We start from the raw sequence: 24,563 nt of genomic DNA on the forward strand, positions 1-24,563 counted from the left end.
TTCCATCTGGAGAGAAGCCTTTGTTGCCAGGTTTCGTCAGACGAGATGGCTTGCTCGCTCAGGATCATATGGACTCGACTTGCCCGATCATTATCTGCCCCTGCCTGACTTGCAAGACGAAAGCGGCTGGAGAGCGTATATTCAGGGCAAGAGCACTACCTCGAATGCCGCTTCCCGCCTGAGCCAGGAAGAGATTGCGCACTCGCCTGCTTACCAGAGCAAGGACGCGCCCCTCGCGATGCTGCATTGGCTCGATCAGGTNCGCTTGCCGNTCCNTNAAGCTGAAGCTNTTCACNCATGNTTGAACAGACGACAGCCACNGCCTTGCTGGGCTATATCGACGGGTGGCTCCAGGAGGCTCTTGACAGACAAGTCTTTGGACCCTCGACAGCGATCGTGCCAAGCGCTGTTCGTAAGCGCAAAGCTAGCNCCAGCACCACGCCTGCATCGCCCGGCAAGACTACCAACAAGACTATCTTTGGCCCTCTGTGGCATCAGTGGACCATGCTCTGCTTCCTCAAGCTTGACGAACTGCAAGATAGCAGCACGATCGGTCAATTTCGAGGCCTGGCGCGAACCTGTTTGACACTCATCACNACGCTGTCAAGAGACGGTATTGACACCATCGATGCGCTCGATCAGATCGCAGCAGCCTGGCAGGTTGTTCTCATTGTCGCCAGCATTTGGGGCCAGCAAGATCTGCTTCTTAGCTAGCTCAGTCAGCGACTTGCGTTGCTCTTCANGCGCTCGATGTAAGCGTCGCCAGCGGCAGTGCGATCGAGCATGAAGATNTCCAATGCTCGACCATCCACCAAGACGGCAGCGTCATCTTTTTGCGAGACTGCGCGCATCATTTGCCGAAGCGACACCTTTTTGCCAAGCTTGACGATNCTGCCTTGACGGGTGANTACGCAGAACTGATGCACTGCCAGATCCAGATTTGCGCCTTCGTAGACTGCTGCCAGCTGCGTCTCTATGGGTGTGTCCTCGTGCCAGTTCAGGACAAGATCGCGCGTAGCTTGGTTGCCAAGCGGGCGCATGAGCCACACTGACCAAATGAGCGAGCTCGCTCGGGATCCGACGGGGTTCAGCTCTGTTAAATTTGATGTAGCAGGCTCGTCAGGGTCAAAATGAGGCAGCTCAGAAATTGGCATGACAGATGCGTCGTTGGGCGGCCACTGTCTGGGTAGATACACGCCGCGAGACTGTTNGCAAATNNTNAGCGCATGAAGATNCACATCGAAGCAAACAAGCTACTGTAATAGCTTGCCTCAAAGCGCTCAAGGCTTCTCTCTCTCGACGTTCGCGCTCGGCGGCTGTCTTTGCTTTCCCGCGCTGCACACTGATAGCTTCATCTATTTTGAATGCAAGTTGTTCTGTCGCCTTATCTGGTGCTGCGCTCGAGGTCTTCAGTAGTCTTGAGATAGCATCTGATGCCTCTTCTAGTTTTCCGAGCGCAAACAGGGCAGACGCAGAGCGATAGAGGGCCTTGCATGTCAGGCCATCATTGTCGCCAGACTCGCTAGGCAGTGCGAGCAGAGCAGCACAATCAGTCAGACATTTTCTGTAGTTTGCTATGGCGCCATCTCAGCTANAGCTATCTCGAGNTGTTGAGCGTGCTGACCCAGCTCAAGGTGACAAGCCGAACGATTGGACAGCAATGCGCGCTTCACTTGGGGCGCAATCTCCTTGCCCGTCTCGTCTATCGCCTGCGTATAGAATCCAAGAGCCTTCTTGTAGCGTCTGCCGTTGTAGTATTCATTGCCTTGGCTTTTGAGGTTCTGTGCAATCTCGTCGGGCGTGCCATCATATATCAGCGTCTGAAGAGCGTCCAGTGTCGTGTTGCTCGGCTTTTCGGCTTCACTAGCGGGCAAATCTCGCATGAAGAGTGGAACATCGTCGAAGCTCGACAGGTCCAGCGCTCTAGGCGCAGGCAACGTCATCGGCGACAGCAAGTCGAAGTCGCGTCAGGTCGAGCGGCGGTAAATTGCTGGAGAGCGCCAGCAGCTCAGGAACGGAGATACGGTCAAACAGGATGAACGACGCCAAAGATCATAATGATATGGAGTGTCACAGCAAATGGCGACTGGCAAAAACGAGCAAGCAGAAGCCATCATATCATGCGCCAAGTCTCCTTTAAGATGCGCTGCCACGAAGAGTATGACAGTCAGTGCCGAGGTCTCCTCGCCTCTGTTTGCAGCAGCGACAGATACATGATCACTGTGACCGAGCCTGAGGGATCCCATCATGCTTGAAAATGTAGTTCCTGTTGATGTCCAGCGTCAGTTATACGAGCTGGCTTGCAGCCGCTAAGCCTACTGTTTGATGCTGTCCTTCCACCTACACGATCAAACGTGTTGTATCTCAAGCTCTTGCTCACAGTCGGCCAATTCAGCAGGTGAGCGCTCAGAAAAGCGCTGAAAAGGTGCAAGATTGCGACAACCATCGTTGAGCATTTGCCAGTCATCTCGATCGCATGATCGGTGTTGGTCGTGAGTCCCTGAAGCAACTGACGCTAATCCCGACTGATGGAAGCTGAGCGTGTCACTGCCTCGGACGCCTCTGGTGGGCAAGTAAAGCTCCTCGAGGGATCAACGATGCACACATCAGATTGTGTGGGCGCGCCTTGAGATCTTGAGAGCTGGGAGATCCCTTAGCTGACTGTGCCCTACGCTTGAGACTCCTAGATGCGCTCATAATCGGTCGTCAGCCAGCGTACCTGCGATTCCGTGAGTATTGTGCCTTGCAGACTATGGCAAACAGTCATGCTCATAAGAGTCCTGACAGCCTCAAACGAGAAGGAAGCATTATTGCAGCGGACTTGCTCGCAAGACGAAACAATGTCAGACCTTCCACGACGTAGATTGCGCATGGTGAAAGCCTCTGTAGCTGCTGAGCCGACGCACGGTAGGCTGAGCCGGAGAGAATGGTGTATCCAGTGGCTTACTGTAAGAGCTTGCGCATGCTGATTGGCTTTACGGCTGGGACACTGTCACCAGCAAGACGACGGCTGTTCATCGGGTGGCTGCCGCTCCGACACAGTGTTGCGCAAAGAAAAAAAGAAAATGCGAACGCTTGTAGAGGCAAAATTGTATCGCCAGTGTTGTCACATGGAAGCGCCACAGAACCCCGCAACGGTCCTCGTATCGCCCTGGGTCAGGAGAAGAGTAGATCTCACGTCGTTGCTGGCAGACGGTGCAAAAGTTGGACAATCCGCGAGTCGATCACGGGACTCTACGTAGCGCGCAAGATGCGAACGAAGCGTACTAACCACTATACTAATTGCCCTGCAATACATCGCAAGCAGTCTTTACGGTATATATAAACCTATCATGGTGGAGTAATTCGATGCTTGCCTTGCCGGCGCAGCTAAACGAGCAGAGTGGAATCAGCCGCTCGTGCACATCACTACGGCTTCATGGGATCAAATTCAGTAGATTCGCTTCAAGCGCGTGTGACGGCTTCTGCCGACAGACATCGATGGCAAAGAGCAGCGCGAAGGCAGCGCGAGTCTAATTCGCCGCTGAAGTGTATGTCCAGGCGGTGTGCCAGCGGGTTCTGTCTTGAAGGGCAAAGGCCCGGAAGACCACGCCTGATTTCATTCATTCGTCGATGTGCCACGAAGCCAAGCATGCAGGGCATGCATTTCGGCCAAAGATCAAGTTGATGTCTGAAATGTAGATACTCATTGCGCATTGCAGCACAGTCGTCGTATTCTCCGACTACCTCGCTTCCTTGGTTCTGCATGTGACTTTGTATGCGCCAACGACGATTTGCCAGAAGAGGCTCCTACGCAGGACTGTCTGGGAGCTACGTCACACTGCGCTGCCGTTGATCATCCGTGGGTCTTGAGAGATCAGCGAGAGCTCGTAGCCACTGTTGGCGCTGCCGTACGATAGCCAGCCGTGGACACGATTCGAGCGCAGAATTGGCACTAGTCCTGTCCGGTACGATTCGCCCGGCGTACGTCGCGAGTCAATCAGGATGCTGAATGCCATGCTTGGATCCTGGCAAGACAGGCTCAACGTCGTTCAATTTTGCACCACTCGCACGGCCTTGCTGAACGAGCTCTTGCCATTCGCGATGTATATCACTGCAGTATTGATCCAGCGGCAGATCATTCTCTTCTCTCCCAAAGGGATCAGAAAGCTCTTCGGCCGAGGCATCAACGCCCAGGAAGCAATGTGCGGCAAGTACAGTAATCGGAATCACGCCGTATCCGAACTGTCCCACGAGCTGAAGCGGTATCGACATCAAGTACAGCGTCAGCATTTGCTGCAGGCTGTCAAGGTCTGTCAGCGATGCTGCAGCTTAAAAGTGCTCGCCTACTGTATGCCAAGGCACATGGGAATTGGCGTTGCCTTGATGCGCTCAGTTTTTGTGACAATGTCAGTCATCTCCCTGAGTATGCCGTTGAGAAAGGCGTGATCGGATATTTCGAGCGTCTTGTCCGCGCGCAAGCAATTGAGATGGACGTGCAAATGCCTTAGGATTATGAGAGGCAGATTCGCGGTTGCGGACGGCGCAGACCGCCGAGCGAGCTCGAAGTGAGAGTCATCATTGAGTGCACTTAGTTCTCGATCTGCTTCAGAGGTAACGTGGTTGCTCCGACGAGCCATCTGTTTGGCAGCCTGAAGCAATTCGAAGGATAGTAGAGGAGGCAGCATTGGCTCGTCGAGTGCGGCCTCATCGCGCAGATGTGATTTCAGCGCGTACGCAAAAGCGACGAGCAGCTTCAAAGAGCTGTCCTTAGCTGCCGATGGCGTATGCTCGATTGGCGCAAATGAAACGGCTCTCGCAAAGACTCGCGTCTGCGTCAAAAGGGAAGCCCACAGCCGTCTCCCTTCGTTCAAGCGCTCGAGACTACTGCTGAACCGAAAGCTGACCATCATGCTGACGAGCATGCTGAGGAACATCGGCAATGCGCTGCTGCTCGCATCGCTCCATTCGCCAATCACGTTATGCTGATCGAGGAACGCAGCTACTGCCGCGAATGCTGCAAAGCCGAGCAGCCGCCATCGTATTCTTTGATAAACCGATCCGCGCACTTGTAGCATGAGTGGCAGCCTGTCAGACAAGTCTCGCGACATGATCGTCATCATCGTTGAGCGTTGTTGCTGAAGCGACGCGTTGACTTTGGGTTCGATCAGTCCAGTGCGCGGTCAACTTCTACACACGTCGCTGCCAGCGCCGAGACGACTACTGTGGAATGCCAGTGTTGCGCTCGCCACAGATCGTGGCGAAGAGACCAGCGGCGCCTAATGTGCCGAGCCGACAGCCAGATGTCGCAAGAACGCCGTCTCAAGTGAGCAAACAACACGCGCGTCTGGACGAAGTCTCGCCTGCTCAAGCGACCTTCCGACCGGTACAGCATTCTCCAAAGCAGAGCAGCCTCGCAATCGAAGCGACTACCACCGCGCTATGCGACTCAAGTGGACCGGCACCCGCAGTGGTGACAAGTCGTTTGTCAGCGGCAAACATGGAGCCAGAAGAGTATCAATGGAGTCCTCTCGGCTCAGTCGGCGCCCGTGCACCAGCTCGCCTTGGCAATACTCATCCCGCATCTTGGCCTCGATCACTGGCACGCACTACGTCGATCACAAGTCAGCTAGCCGGGCACAATGTGACGCCTTCTGACGACGACGACGACGACGACGACGACGATACTGTGATTGATGAAGGCGTTGCACGTCGTACGTTTCCCTCAGCCAAAATGCCGGCACATGTGAGCTCACACATGATGTTAGCCGAGCCATCGAAAACGCGAGTGCCGGTAGCGGCAGCAGACTCAGCGCCGTCAGCGTATCCTAGCGTGATGCGTTCACCCATTCCTCTGCCATCTCCGCTTCTTGCCACTTCGGCCCCTTCTGAAATCCAACCGCTTACGAGTGCGCCTATCCCAGATATACGTCACTCGCCAATGGCAGAAGCAGCGAGCGGACTAGAAGGCTCCCTGGCGCTCGAGGTTAGCAGACTCACACAGGAGCTGTTGCAAGAGCGGGAAACGTCAAAGTCTCTGCAATCAGATGCAGCGCAAAGATGTGCCTCGATGCGCAATGAGCTTGCAGCGTCGATTTCTTCACTCAGCGAAGCTCGGCAAGCCCTGGCCCATAGTCAGGAAGAGGCACGGCGTTGCCGTGAGGAGATTGCTCAGCGTGAGTATCTGACTTCGCTAGATGCGAGCACGTCGACAACTTCTCAAGCGCTAGCAAGGACACGCGCAGCAGAGCAGGCGCTTTGGCAAGCGGAGAAACGCGACTTTCTGTCAGAGCTGAACGCTATCAAATCGGCAATGCAAAGTATGACAATGCGGTGCGCTGCTGCCGAGGAGACAATATCCCGTCTTCGGAAGCGCGAGACCAGAAGAGACAAGGAATTTGCCGCCTATCGAGCAGAGATGCGCTTTTCACACGCGAGAAACATTGAAGAGACACGTCGGACTGCCAAGCTGGAGCTCAGTGGCGCGCGATTCGATTCGTGGCGAGGCGAACAAAGACTCCGGACGTCGTGTCAGGAGCTCTCGACTTTGCAAGCCAAGCTTGAGCGGTCTCACGATGCGCAGGCTCATCTGCAGGCTGATCTCGAATCTTTGCGACTCGACGCAGCATCGCAGGCGAGCAAGGCGGAGACCTTTCAGGACCAGCTTTCATTGGACATTAAGATATCAAAAGATGCCGTCAAAGAGCTCAAGGCAAGACTCAAAGAGCGCGATATGCAAGTCAAAGAGCGGGATGCAAGCCTCAGTGAAGCGGCTCGTGTACAAGAGGCCTTGCGGGCAGACCTGGATAGGCGATCGCACCCGGCAGAGACCGACAAGGAAGATAGAGAGGAAGCATTGCAGAGCAAGATTGACGCCTCGCAAGACCTGCTGGATGCACAAAATCTTCGGATTATGCAGCTCAGCCAGCAAAGTCCTGCACCCCCATTCTCTAATCCGACAATTCCGGCTGACATCCGTACGGGCATCGTAGGCTCCAGTTTATCCATGAGAGAAAGCACAGAGGCGATCTGTATGTCTCGTGCGAAGGAGCAGAGCAACCAAATGTCTGCGTATGCCTCAACGAAACGGCCAAATAGCGGCAAGTCAAAATCCAAGGCGCTGGCAGAGCGCAAGGACTTTGATGCCAATATCAGCGCTTCAGCACATACAACGGACCACAAGGCGCCCACAGCTATCGTTAGGGATACAGGACCTGCCAAATATGCCGTGCGCAAGAAGATCAAGCTCAGTAAAAGTGCGTCTGAGCGCAAGTACGACTGGGAGCAGCCAGACGCCGATTATTTTGATATTCCGGCAAGCCTCAGTCCGGTCAAGACGACCTCGGCGGCAGCGAGTCGCAAAGCTTATGGCTTTTCTTTTTAAGCCAGATATGACATGGTCTGCATCCTTCGTCTAGACATCACAATCGTCCGTTCTGATGTCGCGTATCAGGACTAGCTACCTTTGCGTCATATTGAGTCGATTGCTGAGATCATCCTGCTGAGCGTAGAGGTGGGCTGCCTCGGTGCCGGCTCTCATATCGACTGCGAAGAGCAACAGTGGAGTCGCGCTCAGCAGCGTGAAAAGTAGGAATGGAAACGCGAATCGTATAGAGCTAGTCGCGTTTGCAAGGAGACCTACTAAGAGCGGGCCAATGAAAGCTGCAACACGGTATCAGCCAAGACCGTGACAAGACAGCCAGACCGACCTGCGCTCTTGTCGGTGATTGCAAAGAGACTGAAATATCGCGATTCCTGTCCTCGTGGTATGAGAGATCCGTAGCAGACGCGCGAATATGAGGAGAAGCCGCCATAGAGGAACCCAAAAACGCTCGAGACGACGAACATCTCGCTCGATGACTTGATGCCCAGCGGTGAAGCCGGCACGAAGCCAAGGCAGCCGTACAGAGGTATCAAGCTCGTCAGAAAGACGAGCACGGTGAGCATTCGGAGCTGCGAATAGTTGAAGTAACGCTGAATGACCGGGGTAAGCAGGACGCCGACGATTGCGAAGACAGGCACGAGTAGACCGATAAAGACGATCGATGAAGCCGGCATACGCAGCTCTACGCGCGCAAAGAGGATTGCCACGGCAGTGATGGTACTGTAACTGTCTGACAAGATGAACCAGGCGAACAGGAAGCGAAATGTCATCTTGAGCCGATGTCGCTCTTTGATCATATTGCCCAAGCTTGACCAGCCTTCAAGTAGGGTGTGTGTGACGGGACTGTCCTGGCCACTAATCTGTCGTCGTATGAGCAGGAGAGCGGCTATAATCAGTTGAGCACCGTTCTTGTTATCATATTAGGGCGCTCACGTATACTGAAGATGAGCCACCAAGCGCCGGCAGAAGCGAGCGCGATTCTCAGGGCGAGCGTTGAGCCTTTCAGTATTGTGATGGGCAAGAGCGAAAGGCCCATGAGAGCGATTCCTGCTGCGCTGCCGAAAGCTATCCCTTTGGAAGAGATGTAGGACATCTTGTCGGAAACGTGCTGCTGATAACATGCGTTCGTGTCTGTGCTATCCTTCTGCATATGCGATGACGATGAGTGCTGCTTGAGCAACGCCGGAGCTGCAGCCTTCCTCAGAGCTTGTACCTCTGGCAGACCGCGTGCAAGTCCCGGCAAGTAGCTGTTCAGGATTGTACCAGAGCTTGAATAAGAGATGGACCCGAGCACGGACAGCACTGGGGCCAGAACAAGGGGACTTCCGATAGGCACAGCAAGCCAAGCCAGTGCTGCCAGACTCCCCGTCATTGCAAAAAGAGTCAAGAGACCCTTGCGATAGCGGAGATCGTCAGCAAGCGGTGCGAGAGAGATAACCGTCAGAGCTTGAAGAAACACGCCCAGGCTGGCTATGAGGAGGGAAAAGCTTGCGGTCGCGAGAAAGGTGCCCGCGAGTTGTACGACACAGGCCGCCTGTGAGTCTGCGAGTGCCGGACTTGATGCGGACGGACAAGGGATGCTGTGATCTGTGGCCAAGACGCCATGCTCTCTGGCAAACGCTTCGAGTAACACCGGGCCGAACAAGCCGAGCACGACCAATCCGTAGACCTGGGCTTGTATGAGGTCACGCTCAATGACGTTGCCTCGCCAGACGCACCTCGGAAGCAAATGAATAGACCCAGAAGCCCCAGATATCGCGACGCGAGGTGGCTCCGGATATCGCGGGGCGCTGTGAGATAGACGGACTGTGAACGGTAACGTGCTCTTGCTCACTATCGTCCTGGGCAGTCAGAAATGTGTGAGCGTCATCGGAATCTTGCGAGCCCTTGCGGTTCGGTTCAGCTTGCGCTTGAGGATCCAGTGATGACCTCGAGGTGTATGACTCGAAGGAAGGCCGAACGGGAGCATTCGAAACCGGGTAATCGGTATCTGCCATGATACGACGACCGAGCAACAAGTCAGCAAAACGTAGCGACAAGCGACTTGCTCCATGAGGCGTGGTCATCGACAACGCGTCGAGGGTGACAAAGTCCTCGGTCGCTTGCAATTGGCGGGAATGCAAGGGCAAAGTGCGCACAGAGCGCCGTCCGAGATCCTGCTAGTGGGTGCGAACGACTCTCGACAATGGCTAGCGATAAATGCCGGTACTGAGTCATCGGCGATTAAGGATGATGTCCTGCCGACTGGGACCGTCGAGGGAAGGAATGGGTTGTACAGGAAGTAGATGGAGCCGTCGGTGACGGAACAAGCTCACTGACCAGCATCTTCATTTTCATGGAAGGGACTGCGTAGAGGAATATAGCCTGCAGTATCGGCGTGTGAGCCTCTCATGCGCAATGATAGTCATTGCATGGCATCGCACGAATGCCAAAGCGCGGACGTGCTTGAGAATGTACAATTGGCCATTGCACGTGATGCGTATTGGCCGACGTTCAATTCTGCCGACGTGCAATCTCATACAACTTGTACACGTCTACCGCGGGCACGAGCAATCTCGTCTGCCGTGCGCATGCCGACGCCCTTGTTGCCCTTTTGACCGCGGCCCCCGAATCCATCGCCGTAGCCTGTGTGAACTCGTGAGCTTGAGTGGAGGGCGTGTAGAGTGCAGACTTACCCAAAGGAGATGCCCCCCCGGCAAGCATGCGCATGGCCAGCTTGACAGTGTTCATGGCGTTGCGCGATCCGCGTACTTTTGCGCTGAGATCGATGATGCCGGCCGCCTTGGCGACTTGATGGATGAGCGGAGATGTCCGGAGTCCGAAGCCTGCAGAGACTGTCAGTGAATGAAATGTCTTGGGGAAGAGGGCTGCGTACCTGGCGGTCGCTGACGGATGGTGAGCAAGGTCGAGCCCCATTTGCCTGATTTGTCGCCAAAGACAGTCCTCCCGTCGTGCCGTTCGATGTATTCCATGCCCTTGACGGCTTGCACGAAAGCCTTGTTCTCTGCAGAGGGGATCGAAGCGCCTTTACCCTCCCCGTAGCCGACGAGGCCGTCACCATTGCCGACGACGATGAGAGCGTAGAACGAGCCAATTTTGCCCTTGGTAGTCTGATTGCTGACTCGCTTGAGTGCCAGAACGTAGCGGTGCAGACTGCGCAGCTGACTTGCGGTCATGGAGGTCTCTGCAGCGAGCGATCGGACGGCGTCTGTGGCATCCGGCTGGGGGTGGGTTTCACCCTTTGGGATCGCTTTTGGCTCGAGCATCTTGGGTGAATTGAGTATGATGACGTCTGGCTCATCGGGCACTCTATGCTCTGGTCTGATGTCCAGGAACTTGTCGAAAGCGGCTAAATCGACTCTGTCGAAGAGATGCCTTGGCAGGTCTGTCCGCAGGTATGGCAACTCTCGGTCGACAGACCATTCTTCATCTGGCTTCTCGCTCTCCTGACTTACTGGCTTGCCAACAGAGGCTTGTGGCACAGCTGCTCTCGGTGTCTTGCTTCGCCTCTGCGCTGCCGTCTTGCCATGTGTGCTGGAGCTAGCCTGTCTTGTGCATCGGCAAGGTGGCAGCACCCGAGCTGGCAGCGGCTGACTCGTTCCTGCTGCAAGCCGCTGGAGGGCTGAGCTTGCAAGCCGACTGACGTGCTTGCTCGTCATGTTCACTCGCCTGTAGGCAACGGGAGGCCGGCCGGTCTTGCTAGGCCTGCAGAGTGACACTCATAAATTGGGCTCAATGGCCGCTCGCTGGCGCCGTGGGCCCAAAGTTTTTCAAGATTGACGACGACATCTCAATCTCGCAAGCTCGACCTTCGAGCCGTCATGGCTTCGAGTCTGAGCAGATCAGACCCCTCGTTCGCAGACTTGCTCAAGCTCCTCGCCAACACGCCCGGCAAGTTTGATGCGCCAGCGACGACGAGGGCATTTGAGCTCATCACAGCCCGTGAATCTGCGGTCCCAGCCACTCAACTGTCAGCCTTTTTGACCGCTCTGAAAGCGTATGGGCTCGATCGTCGGTCAGACATCATCGCTGCATCCGCCCAGGTCCTCCGCAGCAGAGCTCTGGCCATTGTTCTTGCCCAATCAAATGAGCTTGACGAATCACCCATCTGCGACATCGTCGGCACGGGCGGCGATGGTCACAACACGTTCAATGTTAGCACGTCAGCTGCACTCGTCGCTGCCGGTGCTGGCTGCCGCGTTTGCAAGGTATGCCAGGCCTCGCAGCTCTCGGGGTGCATGCTGAAAGACATGTCCGTCCATCTGCAGCACGGCAATAGAGCTGCATCCTCTAGTTCAGGATCTGCAGATATCTTGCTTTCGGCGGGTGCGCCGATCACCGAGCTGCCTGCGACTGCCCTGGCGAGTCTGACGAGTTCCTTTATCTTCCTCTTCGCGCCTCTCTACCACCCTGCCATGGTCAGAGTCGCGCCCGTCCGACGGGAGCTAGGCTTCAGCACTATCTTCAATATCCTAGGCCCGCTAGTCAATCCTGCCAGGCCAGAGTGTATGATCGTTGGCGTGCACTCGCGCTATCTGGGCGAACAATTCGTCCGTGCTCTTGCCAGTCTGAGCGTTCGGCGGGCCTGGGTCGTTTGCGGCGCCGAGGGCTTGGACGAAATCAGTCCGGCCGGCGAAACGCATGTTTGTGGTTTCGCATCGTTTTCTTGATGCTCTCGTTGAGCAGTACGCAGGTTTGGTCTCTCCATGGCGGCGCCATCCAGGAGCAGACGATCGCACCGGCTGATTTCGGTCTGACCGCACATTCGCTAGAGGCCGTACGAGGGGGTACGCCCGCCGAGAATGCTGTCATTCTCAGTGCTCTCCTGCAGGGCGAGCTCGCGCCCAGCGATGCCATCGAGAACTTTGTCGTCATGAACGCGGCCGCCCTCATCATGCTCGCCGGTCGAGCGAATACTCTACTCGAAGGAGTAAGCTTGGCTCGTGAGAGTATCCGCTCAGGACGCGCAAAGCGGGCTTTAGACGATTTTGTGTCGCAGGCGAGGCACGCGATTGAGCGTGCAGCCTAGGCGGACAAACGTCCTGAAGAATGCTTAGAAGGTCATTGTTGTTCACATTATTGGTACAACATCATCTCAGCTTCTGCTCCAACAACAAGGACGCGATCAGGCAAAGCTCACAGAAATTTGTCAGGCAAGGCGGCGCGAAAGGGGTCACTGTGTTTCCTGCGGGTGCGCGAAAGCTGCCTCTGGAGCTGTCTGGCAGCGGACGGTTGTGGATCGGCCGACCGCTTTTTGCGGGGAGATGTCATGAGCTCTCGACCGAGCAACACATCCTCCTGATGCCGTCTACTAACTTGGGCAGCGGCTGCCGACTGTGCCTTTGCACGTTGCCATGCATTGCGATCCTGCTCTTCCTCGTCTTTCGTAGAGGCTCCTAGAAGGAGCTTGTCAGAGAGACCGAAACGATCTCTGACGAGACCGTCGCGGGCATCTTGAATCTGCCTCCCACGCTTCTCTGTCCGGAAAGAGTCACGCAATCGCTGTGATTGCGAGTAAGGATCCGCCCATTGTTCTGCCCTGCTTTCTTCGAGGGCTTCAAGCCGCGTCGCTGCCGTCTCTGCGCGTGTTCGATCTGTAGTCTTCTGCTCGATGGCGGCGAATGGATCTGCGGGCGCTTGTGAGGGCTCTGCTTCTCCGTTCAGTGCCGCAATGCCCGATGCAGAGATGCAGTCGCGCACCTTTGAAGACAATCGTGCCATTCTCTTCGGGATCCCACTCTTCGTGTTTCTGGCGAGCGCCGAGGGTGACGACGTAGCGGGCATTCTTAGGGTCCGTCTGGATCTCGAAATAATGGCCGCATAGATGGCATTTGCACCTGAACGAATAGATCGAGGTGGTGTAATAGTTTCCGACGCGCTTCTTCTCGGCGTTGTATCGCACGCCCATGCCTATATGAGCGTCGCATCCACCACTGCCTCGTCGCGGTCGGCATGTGTCAAGCGGCATGAAAAGACGACCCGCTCACCACCAGACATTGAAGGGTAGCTCAAAGCGGGTGATGAGGACACCTTGATCAAGTTTGCGAGCACGATCGCCCAGAGCGTGCTTGCCGTGATAAGCATTGAGTGACGCTGACTTTGAGGGATCACTGAGATGATTGTCAGTCAAAGGATTGGTCCGTGATGCGCCGAGTGATACTGACTAGTCGGGTGGATAGTACTGCACAGCTGTGATGAGCCTCTACCGCAAGACAGCGAGGTGGACGTACTTTGTTGAAGCCTTGCATCACGCTCTGCGCGCCACGTCGAGGCTGGCCTGGCAAAGCTGGCAAAAGTCGCGACGGAAGAAATTCCAAGTGCGACGCTGTTCGCCACGCTCGCCAGATAAAGCCAACGAGGTGAGCCATCAATCTGGGCTACCGACGTCGAACGACGGCCGACGGAAGGAAAGCACAGAATCATGGCGGAGGCACGTCGATCGGGCTTCAAAGGCAAGGGCCTTTTCAAACAGGATGAACTCAGACGACGCAGGCGGGTCGCTTTTTTTCTGCCTGCCCTTTGGCTGTCGAAGAGCCTGGCTGACATCAGCAAGGTCTGAAGAGAGGAACAGCAGGTCGAGATCCGCAAGCAGAAACGCGAAGAAAGCGTGGCGAAGAGACGCAACCTCCAGGCTCCCTCTTCCCTCGCTGGCTCAGATGATGCCGACAGCGATGACGAGACGGGCACGAGCGCAGCAGAAACCCAGGTAGGTCGAGAGCAGCTACTTTCGAGGTTCGCGCATCACTGACGTGGCGATGCTGTCTCGACAGCAACTACCTCAGATGATGGCCGGTGTCTTTTCAGACTCTGTCGACGCGCAGCTCGATGCCACCACAAAGTTTAGAAAGCTTCTCTCCAAGGAGCGCAACCCACCCATCGAATCCGTCATCGAATGTGGCGTCGTCTCGCGTTTCGTCGAATTCCTCAGGAGTCCTCACTCGATGATCCAGGTACGTCCTCACAATCTCGACATCATCTCGTTGATCAGGAGTGCTGATGCACTTGACCACAGTTCGAGGCAGCCTGGGCGCTCACCAACATTGCTTCCGGTACCTCCGATCACACTCAGGTCGTCATCGCCGCCGGCGCAGTACCAATCTTTATCGAATTGCTCTCTTCTCCCGTGGCCGATGTCAGAGAGCAAGCCGTCTGGGCGCTGGGCAACATCGCAGGTGACTCGCCAAAATGCCGTGATCATGTGCTCGAGCAAGGCGCGCTCCGACCTCTTCTCAGTCTGCTTAGCGAGCACCACAAGCTTAGCATGCTCCGCAATGCCACCTGGACGCTTTCAAACTTTTGCCGTGGCAAGAATCCTCAGCCCAACTGGGACTTGGTCAGCTTGCCTGTATATGCTCCAACCTATACGCGCTGACATGACATCCGCATGCAGATCTCGCCTGCTTTGTCGGTCCTGACAAAGCTCATCTACTCCATGGATGACGAGGTCCTCATCGACGCCTGCTGGGCTATCAGCTATCTCTCCGATGGCTCTAACGAGAAGATTCAGACTGTCATCGAATCAGGTGTCGTCCGCAGACTTATTGATCTGCTCATGTGCGTGCCTGTGTACATTCAGGAGCTTAGGCTGATCGTCCTGTCGACAGGCATGCGTCCACAGCGGTTCAGACACCTGCCCTTCGTTCGGTCGGCAATATTGTAACAGGCGACGATGTGCAGACACAGATCGTCATTGCCTCTGGCGCCCTGCCCGCCCTTCTCGCTTTGCTCTCCTCGCCAAAAGATGGCATCCGCAAGGAAGCCTGCTGGACAATCTCAAACATCACTGCCGGCTCGACTCATCAGATTGCTGCGGTCATTGATGCCAACATCGTGCCGCCACTGATCAACATTCTCTCAAACGCAGACTACAAGACCAAGAAGGAAGCTTGCTGGGCAATCTCAAATGCGACCAGTGGCGGGTTGGCAGAGCCGAGTCAGATCAGATATCTTGTCTCCCAGGGCTGCATTAAGCCCTTGTGTGAGTTGCTCAAGCTGCTCGACAACAAGATTATCCAAGTCGCGCTCGACGGCATAGAGAACATTCTCAAGGTCGGAGAGGCGGAGAAAGACGCCAACGGTGGCAGCAATCTCTACGCCCATTTTGTCGAGCAAGCCGGTGGCATGTTCACCATACATGCGCTGCAGCGACACGACAACATGGAAATCTACAAAAAATGCTTCTTCATCCTGGACAAGTATTTCCCAGACGATGATGTCGAAGAGGAAGAAGCGCAACTCAACGCTACGGGTGGCTTCCAATTCGACGATACGGTCGCTGCTCCTTCTGGTGGATTCTCATTTGGCGAGCAGCCAGCAGAGGACTCAATGGCGGCGTAGCTGCATGCCAGTGTCTGCCGAGCGATCAATCAAAGGCGGCGTCCCCTTCTGCCAGTCATCGTCTGCAGCAGCGTCCTGTAGCAACGCGTCCCGCCTCTATTCCTGCTCTCAATCAGTTCGTGTGAGCCAAGCTGCAGGGCCTCCTCCTTAAACGCTCAGCAAAGAAGTGCGCGCCTCGAACACCTGGCTCCGAAGCTAGCACGATCTCTTCGACTGTTGTACCCCCGGCCTCATCCGACGATTGCATCGTCATATCCCATCGTTCCCGCCGGCCATGTTCCGCCTTCGTAGTGCATGATCTGCACGGACCGCAGCCCAACGCGCACCCAGAGAGCTCGGCCTCACACCGAGGCGTTGATCGTAGGTTGCAACTCCCACGGTACATTCAGCTCTCAACGCAACGCCCGGCATGCGCGGATCTACACAACGCAGTAATCTGAAGCGACTGTCTTCGAGACATCCGCGCCGTTATGGGTAGACAGGAGCCAGGAAACGCTTTTCTGCGCTCAATTAGAGTCATCTTGCTCGCTTTTGCAAACCTCTTGCTCTTCTTTGCCCTGTTCACTACACCGATACTCCAGAACTTCAGCACGGTTAACATCCAGACCACCAACCTGACAGACGTCTCGGTCTCGACGATTGCCAGATTCCAGCGGGCCTCACTGGCACAGCAGCGATCAAGAGCAGATGGCACAACTCAGCAATTTCTAACAAACACTCGAAACGTAGCGACTACCTGGCTGGGACCAGACTATACCGTCGCGTTCGACAGGGCGATTGATTTTGCGTTCGGCAACATCTCCACTCCCTCGATTGACGAACAGACCGTCCTCATGGCTGCTCTACCAGCATCTCCCGAGCCCATCGTCATACGAGGAATGCGACTGGACGATCTGGTCCAGCGAACAATCAGCTCGCTACCGGCTGTGCGACGATTGAACATTCGGATTGGTGGCTGGGGCGCTTGTGGAGGCGCAGAAGGAGACGTGCCGTCCTGCGCATCTGTCTTGACACCTCCTCTGTTTCCGAGTTTCGCTCAGCAGCAGATTTACCAAGTTCTGTTGGCACAGTCCCTACCGAGTGGCATCTTCCATACAACATGTAGGCAGGCAATACTGAGCTCGCACAGACCTGCTGACATCCGGCAACAACAGCCGTTTCGATGCTTTTCTTTGGTCTTCTGCTCATGTGGCTGCCTCGGCTGCCGAAATCACAGCCCCTTGTCAGGCAGCTCATGCCGTGGCTTGTGCGCGAGCCTTTCGGCTTGGTAGGCACCATCGGAGTTTTCTTAGGCGTTGGAGCGGCTGCAGGCAGGTCCCTGCGTCACTGCAGACACACAATGCTGATAACTTCTGCAGCCGATATGTCACAGCTGTTCGCGTACCAAACGCTGACGGCCGTGACGAGTCAGGGTGCGGTCAAGGCATCTGCCGGGCCTGCACTGTATATCACGGGTCTCGCAGCCATGTTGCTCCTTGTAGAACAAGTTTTGAAGCAGATACCGATCGCGCTCCATTCAATCAAGCAGGTTAGCCATGATTGCGTATCATGGCGCGCGAAGCTAAGCATTGCGCGCAGCAAAACATACGTCGTAGCATGCGATCGAACGGCAAGTCGGTTCAGTCTGACTCACGACCACCTTCACCCGGTTTGCCGACTTCATACAAGGCCGACGATGCTGAAGACGGGCCGCGAGACTTCTTCGGCGATGAGCTCGACAGGCCAGACTATATGCGCGACGAAATCAAGTCGGATTATGGTGACATTGTGGATCGATACGGCGGCAGTGGCAGCGATGAGAAGTGGTCTCCAGGAGGGCAGCGTGTCTTGTCTGCATCCGCCAGTCCGAGAGGTAGGTACATCTGAATGTGTGTCTGTAGAAACAGTTGCAATGCAAGTTTTTGTCAACACGGCACTCCGAGGAACCCCTTTTAGTTGCGTTTGCTTCTGAGATGCTTCTGAACACACTGCTCCGGGCATGCTTCATTTGGGCGACTGGTTCTTGCCTCTGCCGACACCCTGGACAAGATGTCAGTCTGTGCATTTGCCCAAAGAAATGGGAGGCCTCACAGGTCGTACTCGATTGCCTTGCATCGCACTAACATTTGCGCCCGGAGGTATCTTCTTCTTCTCGTGAACGTAGACATAGATCGTGCCATCGCTCGTCTGTACAGGTATACCGCCCGGCGGTACATGTGATTTTACGATACAGGCTCGCGCGCTCTCCACGGTGTTGTACTCGAGGAAAGCGCAGACTTTGAGGCGGTTGATCTCGAGCTCTCTGATCGAGCCAAAGGGACTGACGGCGGCTCGCAGATTTTGATTGGAGATCGCATTGACGACCCCTTTGATGAAGCAATTGGGTGTCAGGACAGAAGCAGGATCAAACACCTCATAAGGCGGTCTGTTGCCCGCCCTGTTTGGCGTGGGCTGCTGCGTCCGAGTCGCAGTCGCTGGCTGTTGCGGCGACTGTTGCTGCTGCCCTGAAGGCGAAGCATATGCTGATACAGAATGTTGCTGTGATGTGCCATTGGAAGCGACGATAGTCGGCATTGGCGCAGCTGGGAGCGAAGCTGACGAGCTTGGCCCCGATTGGATCGTGCTCGGCGGACGAGGCTTCTTCGCGCTGGCAGCAGCAAGATTGGCCCATGTCTTGGGAGCAGATGGGCTGGTACCGTCTGGTTGAATCGCTGAGGCCTGCGCGGGGGGTGTAGTGGCGCGCTCAACGGGGGTCGGCGCAGATGCTCGGATATCGTCCGGCTTTGGTGAGCTGCTGACAGATGTGATGGCTGTACTGGCGGGGGTAGGACCGGCAGAGGCTGAGCCAGCAGACGGAGGCGCTGTCGAAGCCTCGGCGGGCGTCTGCGCCGGCGCCGGCCGCGCTGTTGACGGGGGAGTCTTGGGCATAGACACGGCGGTCGAGGACTTAGCATTGACTACCTCGTCGCGAGGCTGATTACTTGCGGTATCGATTTCACTGTGGAGCATTGGAGCCTTTGGCTGGGCGTGAGACTCGGCAGTGGGCAGAGAGACCGGGCTTGACAGTGTAGTGGATGCCGTTGAGGCAGCGGCCGGACGAGGCTGGGTTATCCTCATTTGAGAAGGCATGAGGTCAAAGCGAGATGAGGGAGCAGCGAATTCGGGCTGTTGGCCGGTGTAAGGTGCCGAAGAGTGGTATCCTGTATTGACCGACTGGTCTACAGGCAGCTGGGACGGTGGCGAAATCTGCGGTACGGTAGCATCGTACTGACCGAGCAAAGTGCGGCCATTGACACCGTTACGAGGGGCAGTGTGATTGCTGACTGCTACAGGCGGTGAGCGGACGTCAATGGAGCTAGCTTGCGCGCCTGTCAAATGGATCGACGACTCGTTGGGTGTGTCCTGCGGCAGTACCGGCCGAGCGGATGGCGCTGGCTCGGGTGGCATGATGGCCGATTCCTCGATGGCGTCTGTGTCGCCTTCTTCTTTGATGAAGCGGAAGATGTCATTGAGGACAAAGTAGCCGTTGGGCTGAGCGGCAAGAAAGAAAGTCTGACTGAACTTTCGCCAGGAGCCGCCGTTGTTGCTCATCTCGCCAATGACCTGGACGATGATGCCCCCATCCTGGGAAGGCAGCGAGTCGACGGTGGAAACAAAGACCTTGCAGTCGTTGAAGCCGAGCGACATGAGTTTCTCGTGAATCTCCTGTCAATGCCGGAGCCGAGCCGTGAGACGCGTTGACCATAAGACGGAGCGCTACTGACCGACTGTCCATGGCAGACCTGTGCCTCCTCGACCTCGCCCTCGGTACCGTGGATGAGCGTGGATCGCTTGTGATAGAAGCAGTGAAGCCGAGCGGGATCCTTGTTGAGAAAGGTGTAGTACTGCTGACCTCGTCAGCGCTTTTGGCAGGCCGATCGGAGCGAAAGCCCTACCTGGGGAATGAACATCCAACCTGCCGTGTTCGCCGGGTCAGCAAGCGTGCTGAAGACGGCCAAAGATGACTCGGTAGTAAGCTCACCAATCTCTGAGGAAGTCGGCTTGTTCGGCGCGCCTGGTCCAGCATGGGGAGCATGGCCGGTCTCAATGCCATGCTGTGACGCTCCCGCCATGTTGTAGAGTCTAGCGTCGCTTGACCGGCATACAAAAGTCAGGACCTGCCTGCCCTTGGCCAGTGAGTTTGCGCGGATGGGCGACTTGTGTCACTTACTGATTCGGCAACTTCCGAGGCCAGACGGGCCGCCAGCGCCAGCAGCAGCAGACGAGCGGATACTTCATAAGGGTGAACTGTCTCCTCACGCTATCCACAAGAGACACACAAGCTGAACCTCACCATCGCGATCAGCTCACCTCGTGCACAAGACATCGATATTCTACACGGATCGCGTCAAGATGTCGCTTGACTTCAAGGACCGAACCATCATCATCACAGGCTCCGGAGGAGGGCTCGGCGGTGCGCAAGTGATACCTCGCAAGCTAGTGCACGAGCTTGAGGCTGAGTCGGTGCACATGCAGATATGCCACTTTCTTCGCCTCGCGAGGCGCAAAGGTGCTCGTCAATGACATGAACAAGGAAGCCGCCGACAAGAAGGTCAAGGAGATCACCGACGCGGGTGGCCAGGCCATCGCAAACTATGATTCCGTCACCTCGGGCAACAAGCTCGTCGACCAGATCGTCTCCAAATGGGGCAAGATCGACATCATCATCAACAACGCCGGCATCCTGCGCGACAAGTCCTTCGCCTCCATGACCGACAAGGAGTGGGACATCATTCACGACGTGCACGTCAAAGGCCCTTACTCGGTGACACATGCCGCATGGCCACACATGCGCAAGGCAAAATACGGCCGCATCGTCAACACCGCGTCTGCTGCGGGCATCTACGGAAACTTTGGCCAGGCCAATTATTCTTCTGCAAGTCTAGCGAGCACCATGCATTCTGCGTACTGATCTCGTTCTATCGCTAGGCTAAACTATCACAGAATGGCTTCTCGAAGACGCTCAGCAGGGAAGGTGCCAAGTACAACATCATCGCCAACACGATTGCGCCCGTTGCTGCTTCGCAGATGACCGCTACTGTGAGCACTATGCTCCGACACATCGTTCGCCGGTACTGACAGACAGGCAAGGTCATGCCGCCCGACATGCTCGAGCAACTGCAGCCCGAAAAGGTCGTTCCGCTCGTCGCTTACCTCGTGCACGAATCCAACCAAGAAGGCGGTCTACTTTTCGAAGCTGGCGCCGGCTGGTACGGCAAGGTCCGCTGGGAGCGTTCCAAAGGCGTCGTTTTCAAGCCAGACGAAACTTTCACGCCCTCGGCTGTTGCTGCGCGATGGGACGACGTCAACGACTTTGAGGGCGCAGAGTATCCAGAGAGCATCACGGACGCCAACTACCTTGGATTCCTAGAGGAAGCCAAAAAGATCAAGGACAATAAGCAGGAAGGCAATATCGAATTCAAGGACAAGGTTGCCGTCGTCACTGGTGCCGGCAACGGTCTCGGTAAGGCCTATGCGCTCATGTATGCTCGTCTTGGCGCGAGCGTCATCGTCAATGACGTCAGCAAGGACGTGTAAGTATCATGCCTAGCGAATAGGCTTCTCAACTGAACGCTCGAACAGTGCACAAAAGGTCGTCGATGAGATCAAGAAGGCGGGCGGTAAGGCAGCCATCAGCACCGCTTCTGTCGAGAACGGGGCGGAAATCGTTCAGACTGCCGTCGACACCTTTGGTGGACTGCACATCCTCGTCAACAACGCGGGCATCCTGCGGGACAAGTCATTCGCTTCACTGACCGATGACGAGTGGGACCTCGTCTACAAGATCCACGTCCGAGGTACATATGCGACGTCACACGCCGCATGGCCGATCTTCAGGAAGCAGAAATACGGGCGCATTGTCAATACAGCCTCTGCAGTTGGTCTCTATGGCAATTTCGGCCAAGCGAACTACTCGACCGCCAAATCTGCGATCATCGGACTGAGCAAGACTCTTGCCATCGAAGGCAAGAAGTACAATATTTACGTTAACACGATTGCACCCAATGCTGGCACAGCCATGACTGCGACAATCTGGCCGGAAGAGATGGTCCAGGCCTTCAAACCCGATTTCGTCGCCCCCGTCGTTGGCTACCTCACCTCCGAGGCGTCAGAAACCACCATGGGCATCTTTGAGGTCTCTGGAGGCTGGTGTGCTTCGGTCAGATGGCAGCGCACTGCGGGACATGCATTCAGTGTCAAGAAAGAGGTCAAGCCGGAAGACATCAAGTCAAAGTGGGAAAAGATCTGCAAGTTTGACGAGAACGCAACAAACCCGAACTCGACCGCCGAATCGCTCGAATCGATCATCTCCAACTTTGGCAATGACGAAGACGACGATGAAGACGCTTCAAGTTCGGATGCAAGTGGGGGAGATGACTTTGCCAGTCGCACTTTTGATGACTCAGACGATCCTGACCTCGTCAAGGAAGCCAAAAAGCAGACGAATGAGCCGGTCGAATATAGCTATGACGAGAGGGATGTAATCTTGTATAACCTCGGCATTGGCGCGACGGAACAGCAGCTCAAGTATACCTTTGAAAATGACGACGAATTCCAAGTCCTGCCCACGTTCGGCGTCATTCCTCAATTCCATGCATCCGGCAGCGTCGGCCTGGACTGGTTGCCCAACTTCAGTCCGATGATGCTCTTGCACGGCGAGCAGTACCTTGCCATCAAGGGACCAATCCCGACGAGCGGCACACTCGTCAGCCGCGCCAAGTTGCTCGAAGTGCTCGACAAGGGTAAGGCAGCTGCGGTCACCTCGATCGTCGAGACTGTCAACAAGGACTCGGGCGAAGTCGTGTTTGAGAATCAGAGCACTGTCTTCATTCGAGGCTCGGGAGGTTTTGGTGGTAAGAAGACAGGCAAGGACCGTGGCGAGGCGTCTGCGGTCAACAAGCCACCGAGTCGCAAGCCGGATTGTGTCGTCGAGGAGCAGACACTCGAGCGACAGGCCGCCATCTACCGATTGTCTGGCGATTGGAATCCGCTGCACATCGACCCCAGCTTTGCCGCCGTCGGTGGCTTCAAGGCGCCCATCCTGCACGGTCTTGCGTCGTTCGGCATCTCAGGCAAACACGTGTTTGAGAAGTATGGCGCGTTCAAGAGCATCAAGGTTCGCTTCGCGGGCGTTGTCTACCCAGGTCAGACGCTAGTCACCGAGATGTGGAAAGAAGGCAACAAGGTCATCTTCCGTGCGTCAAGCCTCTCATTCTATGTGTGGCAGCATGCTGATGTTGAGGTCTCTTGCAGAATCAAAGGTCAAAGAGACGGGCGAACCCTCGATAAGCAATGCTGCAGTGATTCTGCAAGATTAGATAGATCGCCGCGAAAGCACGCCTCTAAGTATCAATCTCGATTCCATGCAATCTGCACACATCATCATCATCATCGCCGCTGCGAGCGAGCAGAGCTAAGGTGGCAGAGAGGAGTCAGTAGATCTCGTCGAATGGGCGTGTGTCGGCAAAGCAGCTGTCCCAGACTTCGTTGATGACGCGTTCTGCCTCCTCTTTGGGAATGGCAGAGTAGCCGGTCGTGAGGGAGAGCAGTGCTCTCCGTCTGACGCAGAGCTGATGCTGCCTCGGAATTGAAAAGTGACCCCTGTTGACTTCGTTCTTCCACGAGCAGTCGCCTGAGAGGTTGGCCGCGCGTATCTGGGCACACGCAGCCGTCGCTTAGGGGCCAGCCTGTTTTTTTGCAGGACACGAGGAGCTTACCTCTGTACAAGCTCTGTGGCGCGGGTTGCGATAGTCCAGGTGGAAGCGACGGTGATCCCAGAGGTGGATGAGCTCATGAGCGAGCGTGCTCCTGAGGACGCCTTCGTCTCTGATGACGGTTTCCTGGCACAGAAAGATGCCCGTCTCCGGATCATGACCGGCAAAGAGGCCCGGTGCGACGTCTTTGCAAGGCACGCATGCGATCGATGCAGGCAGGTAGGGCGTCGCAGACTGATCTTTGAGCGGTGTCGGGTCCGGCAGCAAGGACAAATGGGTCAAGATGAACCTCACGATCGGACCTGGCCCGCTCGAGGTGTGAGTGGTCAGGCAGAGCGTACAGACAGTGGCTGGACGGACTGCTCTTGACGACTTTGTCCCTCATAGTCTCACACTGGCGGCACTGGTAAGCCTCTATGTCGGCCGGCGATGAGCTCAAGCCGGTCATGACGGACAATTTGCGCTGCCACCGCTCGAGCAGCCGCTGGTCTGCTGGCGTCTGCGCGGGCAGCTGTGAGGTGGATGCCTCTGCCATCGCTGCGGCTGACACGAGACGGATGACGAGGAGACGACGATGTTGACCGAACTTGAGCGCTTGAGCTTGGACCCTCGAACGCTGAACGAGCTTGCAGATGGATCTCAGCAGGCCGGCCCTGGAGGTGCACGTGTACCCAGACGAGTACAGCACGCTGCAGTACACAGACAGGGCAGATCGTGTGCGGGCGCTTGAAGCTTGGCAGGCTGTTCAGCTCGTCCAGACGCAAGAAAGCGACGACCGCTTCCTGTCGATCTCCCACGTCAGCGAGGAAGTCTCCGTTGTCGCTGCCACCTCACTCGTCACAGAAGCCAAAGGACTTCCGCCAGCCTCATCGACGGATGCCTGGCACCTCATCAAATTGAGAGGTCCCTTCGATTTTCAGGTGACTGGCGTCTTGTCGGCTTTGTCCAGAGTACTGGCCGAGGCTCACATCGTCATCTATGCACTCGCAACAGTCGAGACAGACTACATCCTCGTCAAGGATGGGCACGCCGCAGCCGAGGCCTTGCGCACAGCGGGCTGGTCGGTCCGATACCTTCCGAAAGCTTGCTGAGCGCTCAATACGCTCTCCTTGAGCTACCGAGGCGGTCCA

The 24,563-nt window shown here is 56.0% G+C and overlaps 16 protein-coding genes across 16 annotated transcripts; 8 read left to right on the forward strand and 8 right to left on the reverse strand.

The window, feature by feature from the left end:
- Positions 1 to 297: 297 nt before the first annotated feature.
- On the forward strand, positions 298 to 714 carry L969DRAFT_96564 (uncharacterized protein; the record flags this gene model as incomplete). Its single annotated transcript, XM_014710082.1, has 1 exon — positions 298 to 714. One exon carries the CDS (start codon positions 298 to 300, stop codon positions 712 to 714), a length of 417 nt encoding a protein of 138 aa, XP_014565568.1.
- Positions 715 to 719: 5 nt separating this feature from the next.
- L969DRAFT_96565 (uncharacterized protein) lies at positions 720 to 2,697 on the reverse strand (the record flags this gene model as incomplete). The annotated part of the gene is made up of 7 exons (XM_014710083.1): positions 720 to 1,093; positions 1,344 to 1,574; positions 1,625 to 1,923; positions 2,098 to 2,266; positions 2,320 to 2,340; positions 2,381 to 2,562; positions 2,606 to 2,697. 7 exons carry the CDS (start codon positions 2,695 to 2,697, stop codon positions 720 to 722), a joined length of 1,368 nt encoding a protein of 455 aa, XP_014565569.1.
- Positions 2,698 to 2,926: 229 nt separating this feature from the next.
- On the forward strand, positions 2,927 to 3,899 carry L969DRAFT_96566 (uncharacterized protein; the record flags this gene model as incomplete). Its single annotated transcript, XM_014710084.1, has 2 exons — positions 2,927 to 3,043; positions 3,702 to 3,899. 2 exons carry the CDS (start codon positions 2,927 to 2,929, stop codon positions 3,897 to 3,899), a joined length of 315 nt encoding a protein of 104 aa, XP_014565570.1.
- Positions 3,866 to 5,090, reverse strand: L969DRAFT_609983 (uncharacterized protein; the record flags this gene model as incomplete). The annotated part of the gene is made up of 2 exons (XM_014710085.1): positions 3,866 to 4,282; positions 4,330 to 5,090. The coding sequence occupies 2 exons, from the start codon at positions 5,088 to 5,090 to the stop codon at positions 3,976 to 3,978; spliced, it is 1,068 nt and encodes a 355-aa protein (XP_014565571.1). The 3' UTR covers positions 3,866 to 3,975.
- Positions 5,091 to 5,209: 119 nt separating this feature from the next.
- L969DRAFT_53827 (uncharacterized protein) lies at positions 5,210 to 7,363 on the forward strand (the record flags this gene model as incomplete). Its single annotated transcript, XM_014710086.1, has 2 exons — positions 5,210 to 5,693; positions 5,748 to 7,363. 2 exons carry the CDS (start codon positions 5,210 to 5,212, stop codon positions 7,361 to 7,363), a joined length of 2,100 nt encoding a protein of 699 aa, XP_014565572.1.
- Positions 7,364 to 7,438: 75 nt separating this feature from the next.
- L969DRAFT_19541 (uncharacterized protein) lies at positions 7,439 to 9,360 on the reverse strand (the record flags this gene model as incomplete). The annotated part of the gene is made up of 4 exons (XM_014710050.1): positions 7,439 to 7,641; positions 7,689 to 8,249; positions 8,297 to 9,032; positions 9,082 to 9,360. 4 exons carry the CDS (start codon positions 9,358 to 9,360, stop codon positions 7,439 to 7,441), a joined length of 1,779 nt encoding a protein of 592 aa, XP_014565536.1.
- A 464-nt stretch (positions 9,361 to 9,824) lies between these two features.
- L969DRAFT_78659 (uncharacterized protein) lies at positions 9,825 to 11,022 on the reverse strand (the record flags this gene model as incomplete). Its single annotated transcript, XM_014710087.1, has 3 exons — positions 9,825 to 9,988; positions 10,039 to 10,188; positions 10,239 to 11,022. 3 exons carry the CDS (start codon positions 11,020 to 11,022, stop codon positions 9,879 to 9,881), a joined length of 1,044 nt encoding a protein of 347 aa, XP_014565573.1. The 3' UTR covers positions 9,825 to 9,878.
- Positions 11,023 to 11,184: 162 nt separating this feature from the next.
- L969DRAFT_96570 (uncharacterized protein) lies at positions 11,185 to 12,392 on the forward strand (the record flags this gene model as incomplete). The annotated part of the gene is made up of 3 exons (XM_014710088.1): positions 11,185 to 11,571; positions 11,632 to 12,006; positions 12,057 to 12,392. 3 exons carry the CDS (start codon positions 11,185 to 11,187, stop codon positions 12,390 to 12,392), a joined length of 1,098 nt encoding a protein of 365 aa, XP_014565574.1.
- A 19-nt stretch (positions 12,393 to 12,411) lies between these two features.
- Positions 12,412 to 13,650, reverse strand: L969DRAFT_90041 (uncharacterized protein). The gene is made up of 5 exons (XM_014710089.1): positions 13,594 to 13,650; positions 13,528 to 13,544; positions 13,351 to 13,473; positions 13,064 to 13,296; positions 12,412 to 13,011 (listed from the first exon to the last, which is right to left on the reverse strand). Exons 1-5 carry the CDS (start codon positions 13,609 to 13,611, stop codon positions 12,500 to 12,502), a joined length of 903 nt encoding a protein of 300 aa, XP_014565575.1. The 5' UTR covers positions 13,612 to 13,650; the 3' UTR covers positions 12,412 to 12,499.
- Positions 13,651 to 13,784: 134 nt separating this feature from the next.
- L969DRAFT_53645 (uncharacterized protein) lies at positions 13,785 to 15,700 on the forward strand (the record flags this gene model as incomplete). Its single annotated transcript, XM_014710090.1, has 6 exons — positions 13,785 to 13,859; positions 13,929 to 14,069; positions 14,134 to 14,313; positions 14,376 to 14,696; positions 14,754 to 14,917; positions 14,968 to 15,700. 6 exons carry the CDS (start codon positions 13,785 to 13,787, stop codon positions 15,698 to 15,700), a joined length of 1,614 nt encoding a protein of 537 aa, XP_014565576.1.
- A 29-nt stretch (positions 15,701 to 15,729) lies between these two features.
- Positions 15,730 to 15,947, reverse strand: L969DRAFT_96574 (uncharacterized protein; the record flags this gene model as incomplete). The annotated part of the gene is made up of 2 exons (XM_014710091.1): positions 15,730 to 15,843; positions 15,882 to 15,947. The coding sequence occupies 2 exons, from the start codon at positions 15,945 to 15,947 to the stop codon at positions 15,730 to 15,732; spliced, it is 180 nt and encodes a 59-aa protein (XP_014565577.1).
- A 223-nt stretch (positions 15,948 to 16,170) lies between these two features.
- On the forward strand, positions 16,171 to 17,651 carry L969DRAFT_96575 (uncharacterized protein; the record flags this gene model as incomplete). The annotated part of the gene is made up of 5 exons (XM_014710092.1): positions 16,171 to 16,801; positions 16,855 to 17,010; positions 17,059 to 17,228; positions 17,279 to 17,552; positions 17,599 to 17,651. 5 exons carry the CDS (start codon positions 16,171 to 16,173, stop codon positions 17,649 to 17,651), a joined length of 1,284 nt encoding a protein of 427 aa, XP_014565578.1.
- A 32-nt stretch (positions 17,652 to 17,683) lies between these two features.
- Positions 17,684 to 19,791, reverse strand: L969DRAFT_53516 (uncharacterized protein; the record flags this gene model as incomplete). Its single annotated transcript, XM_014710093.1, has 5 exons — positions 17,684 to 17,719; positions 17,771 to 19,384; positions 19,444 to 19,566; positions 19,615 to 19,634; positions 19,701 to 19,791. The coding sequence occupies 5 exons, from the start codon at positions 19,789 to 19,791 to the stop codon at positions 17,684 to 17,686; spliced, it is 1,884 nt and encodes a 627-aa protein (XP_014565579.1).
- A 76-nt stretch (positions 19,792 to 19,867) lies between these two features.
- L969DRAFT_610007 (uncharacterized protein) lies at positions 19,868 to 23,037 on the forward strand (the record flags this gene model as incomplete). The annotated part of the gene is made up of 7 exons (XM_014710094.1): positions 19,868 to 19,961; positions 20,025 to 20,136; positions 20,195 to 20,594; positions 20,648 to 20,758; positions 20,810 to 21,252; positions 21,302 to 22,914; positions 22,973 to 23,037. 7 exons carry the CDS (start codon positions 19,868 to 19,870, stop codon positions 23,035 to 23,037), a joined length of 2,838 nt encoding a protein of 945 aa, XP_014565580.1.
- Positions 23,038 to 23,151: 114 nt separating this feature from the next.
- L969DRAFT_96578 (uncharacterized protein) lies at positions 23,152 to 23,968 on the reverse strand (the record flags this gene model as incomplete). The annotated part of the gene is made up of 3 exons (XM_014710095.1): positions 23,152 to 23,373; positions 23,437 to 23,735; positions 23,794 to 23,968. The coding sequence occupies 3 exons, from the start codon at positions 23,966 to 23,968 to the stop codon at positions 23,152 to 23,154; spliced, it is 696 nt and encodes a 231-aa protein (XP_014565581.1).
- A 97-nt stretch (positions 23,969 to 24,065) lies between these two features.
- L969DRAFT_96579 (uncharacterized protein) lies at positions 24,066 to 24,524 on the forward strand (the record flags this gene model as incomplete). The annotated part of the gene is made up of 1 exon (XM_014710096.1): positions 24,066 to 24,524. One exon carries the CDS (start codon positions 24,066 to 24,068, stop codon positions 24,522 to 24,524), a length of 459 nt encoding a protein of 152 aa, XP_014565582.1.
- Positions 24,525 to 24,563: the final 39 nt, after the last annotated feature.

Source organism: Mixia osmundae, assembly GCF_000708205.1.
Source record: "Mixia osmundae IAM 14324 unplaced genomic scaffold scaffold_11, whole genome shotgun sequence".
NCBI classification, from domain to species: Eukaryota; Fungi; Basidiomycota; class Mixiomycetes; order Mixiales; family Mixiaceae; genus Mixia; species Mixia osmundae.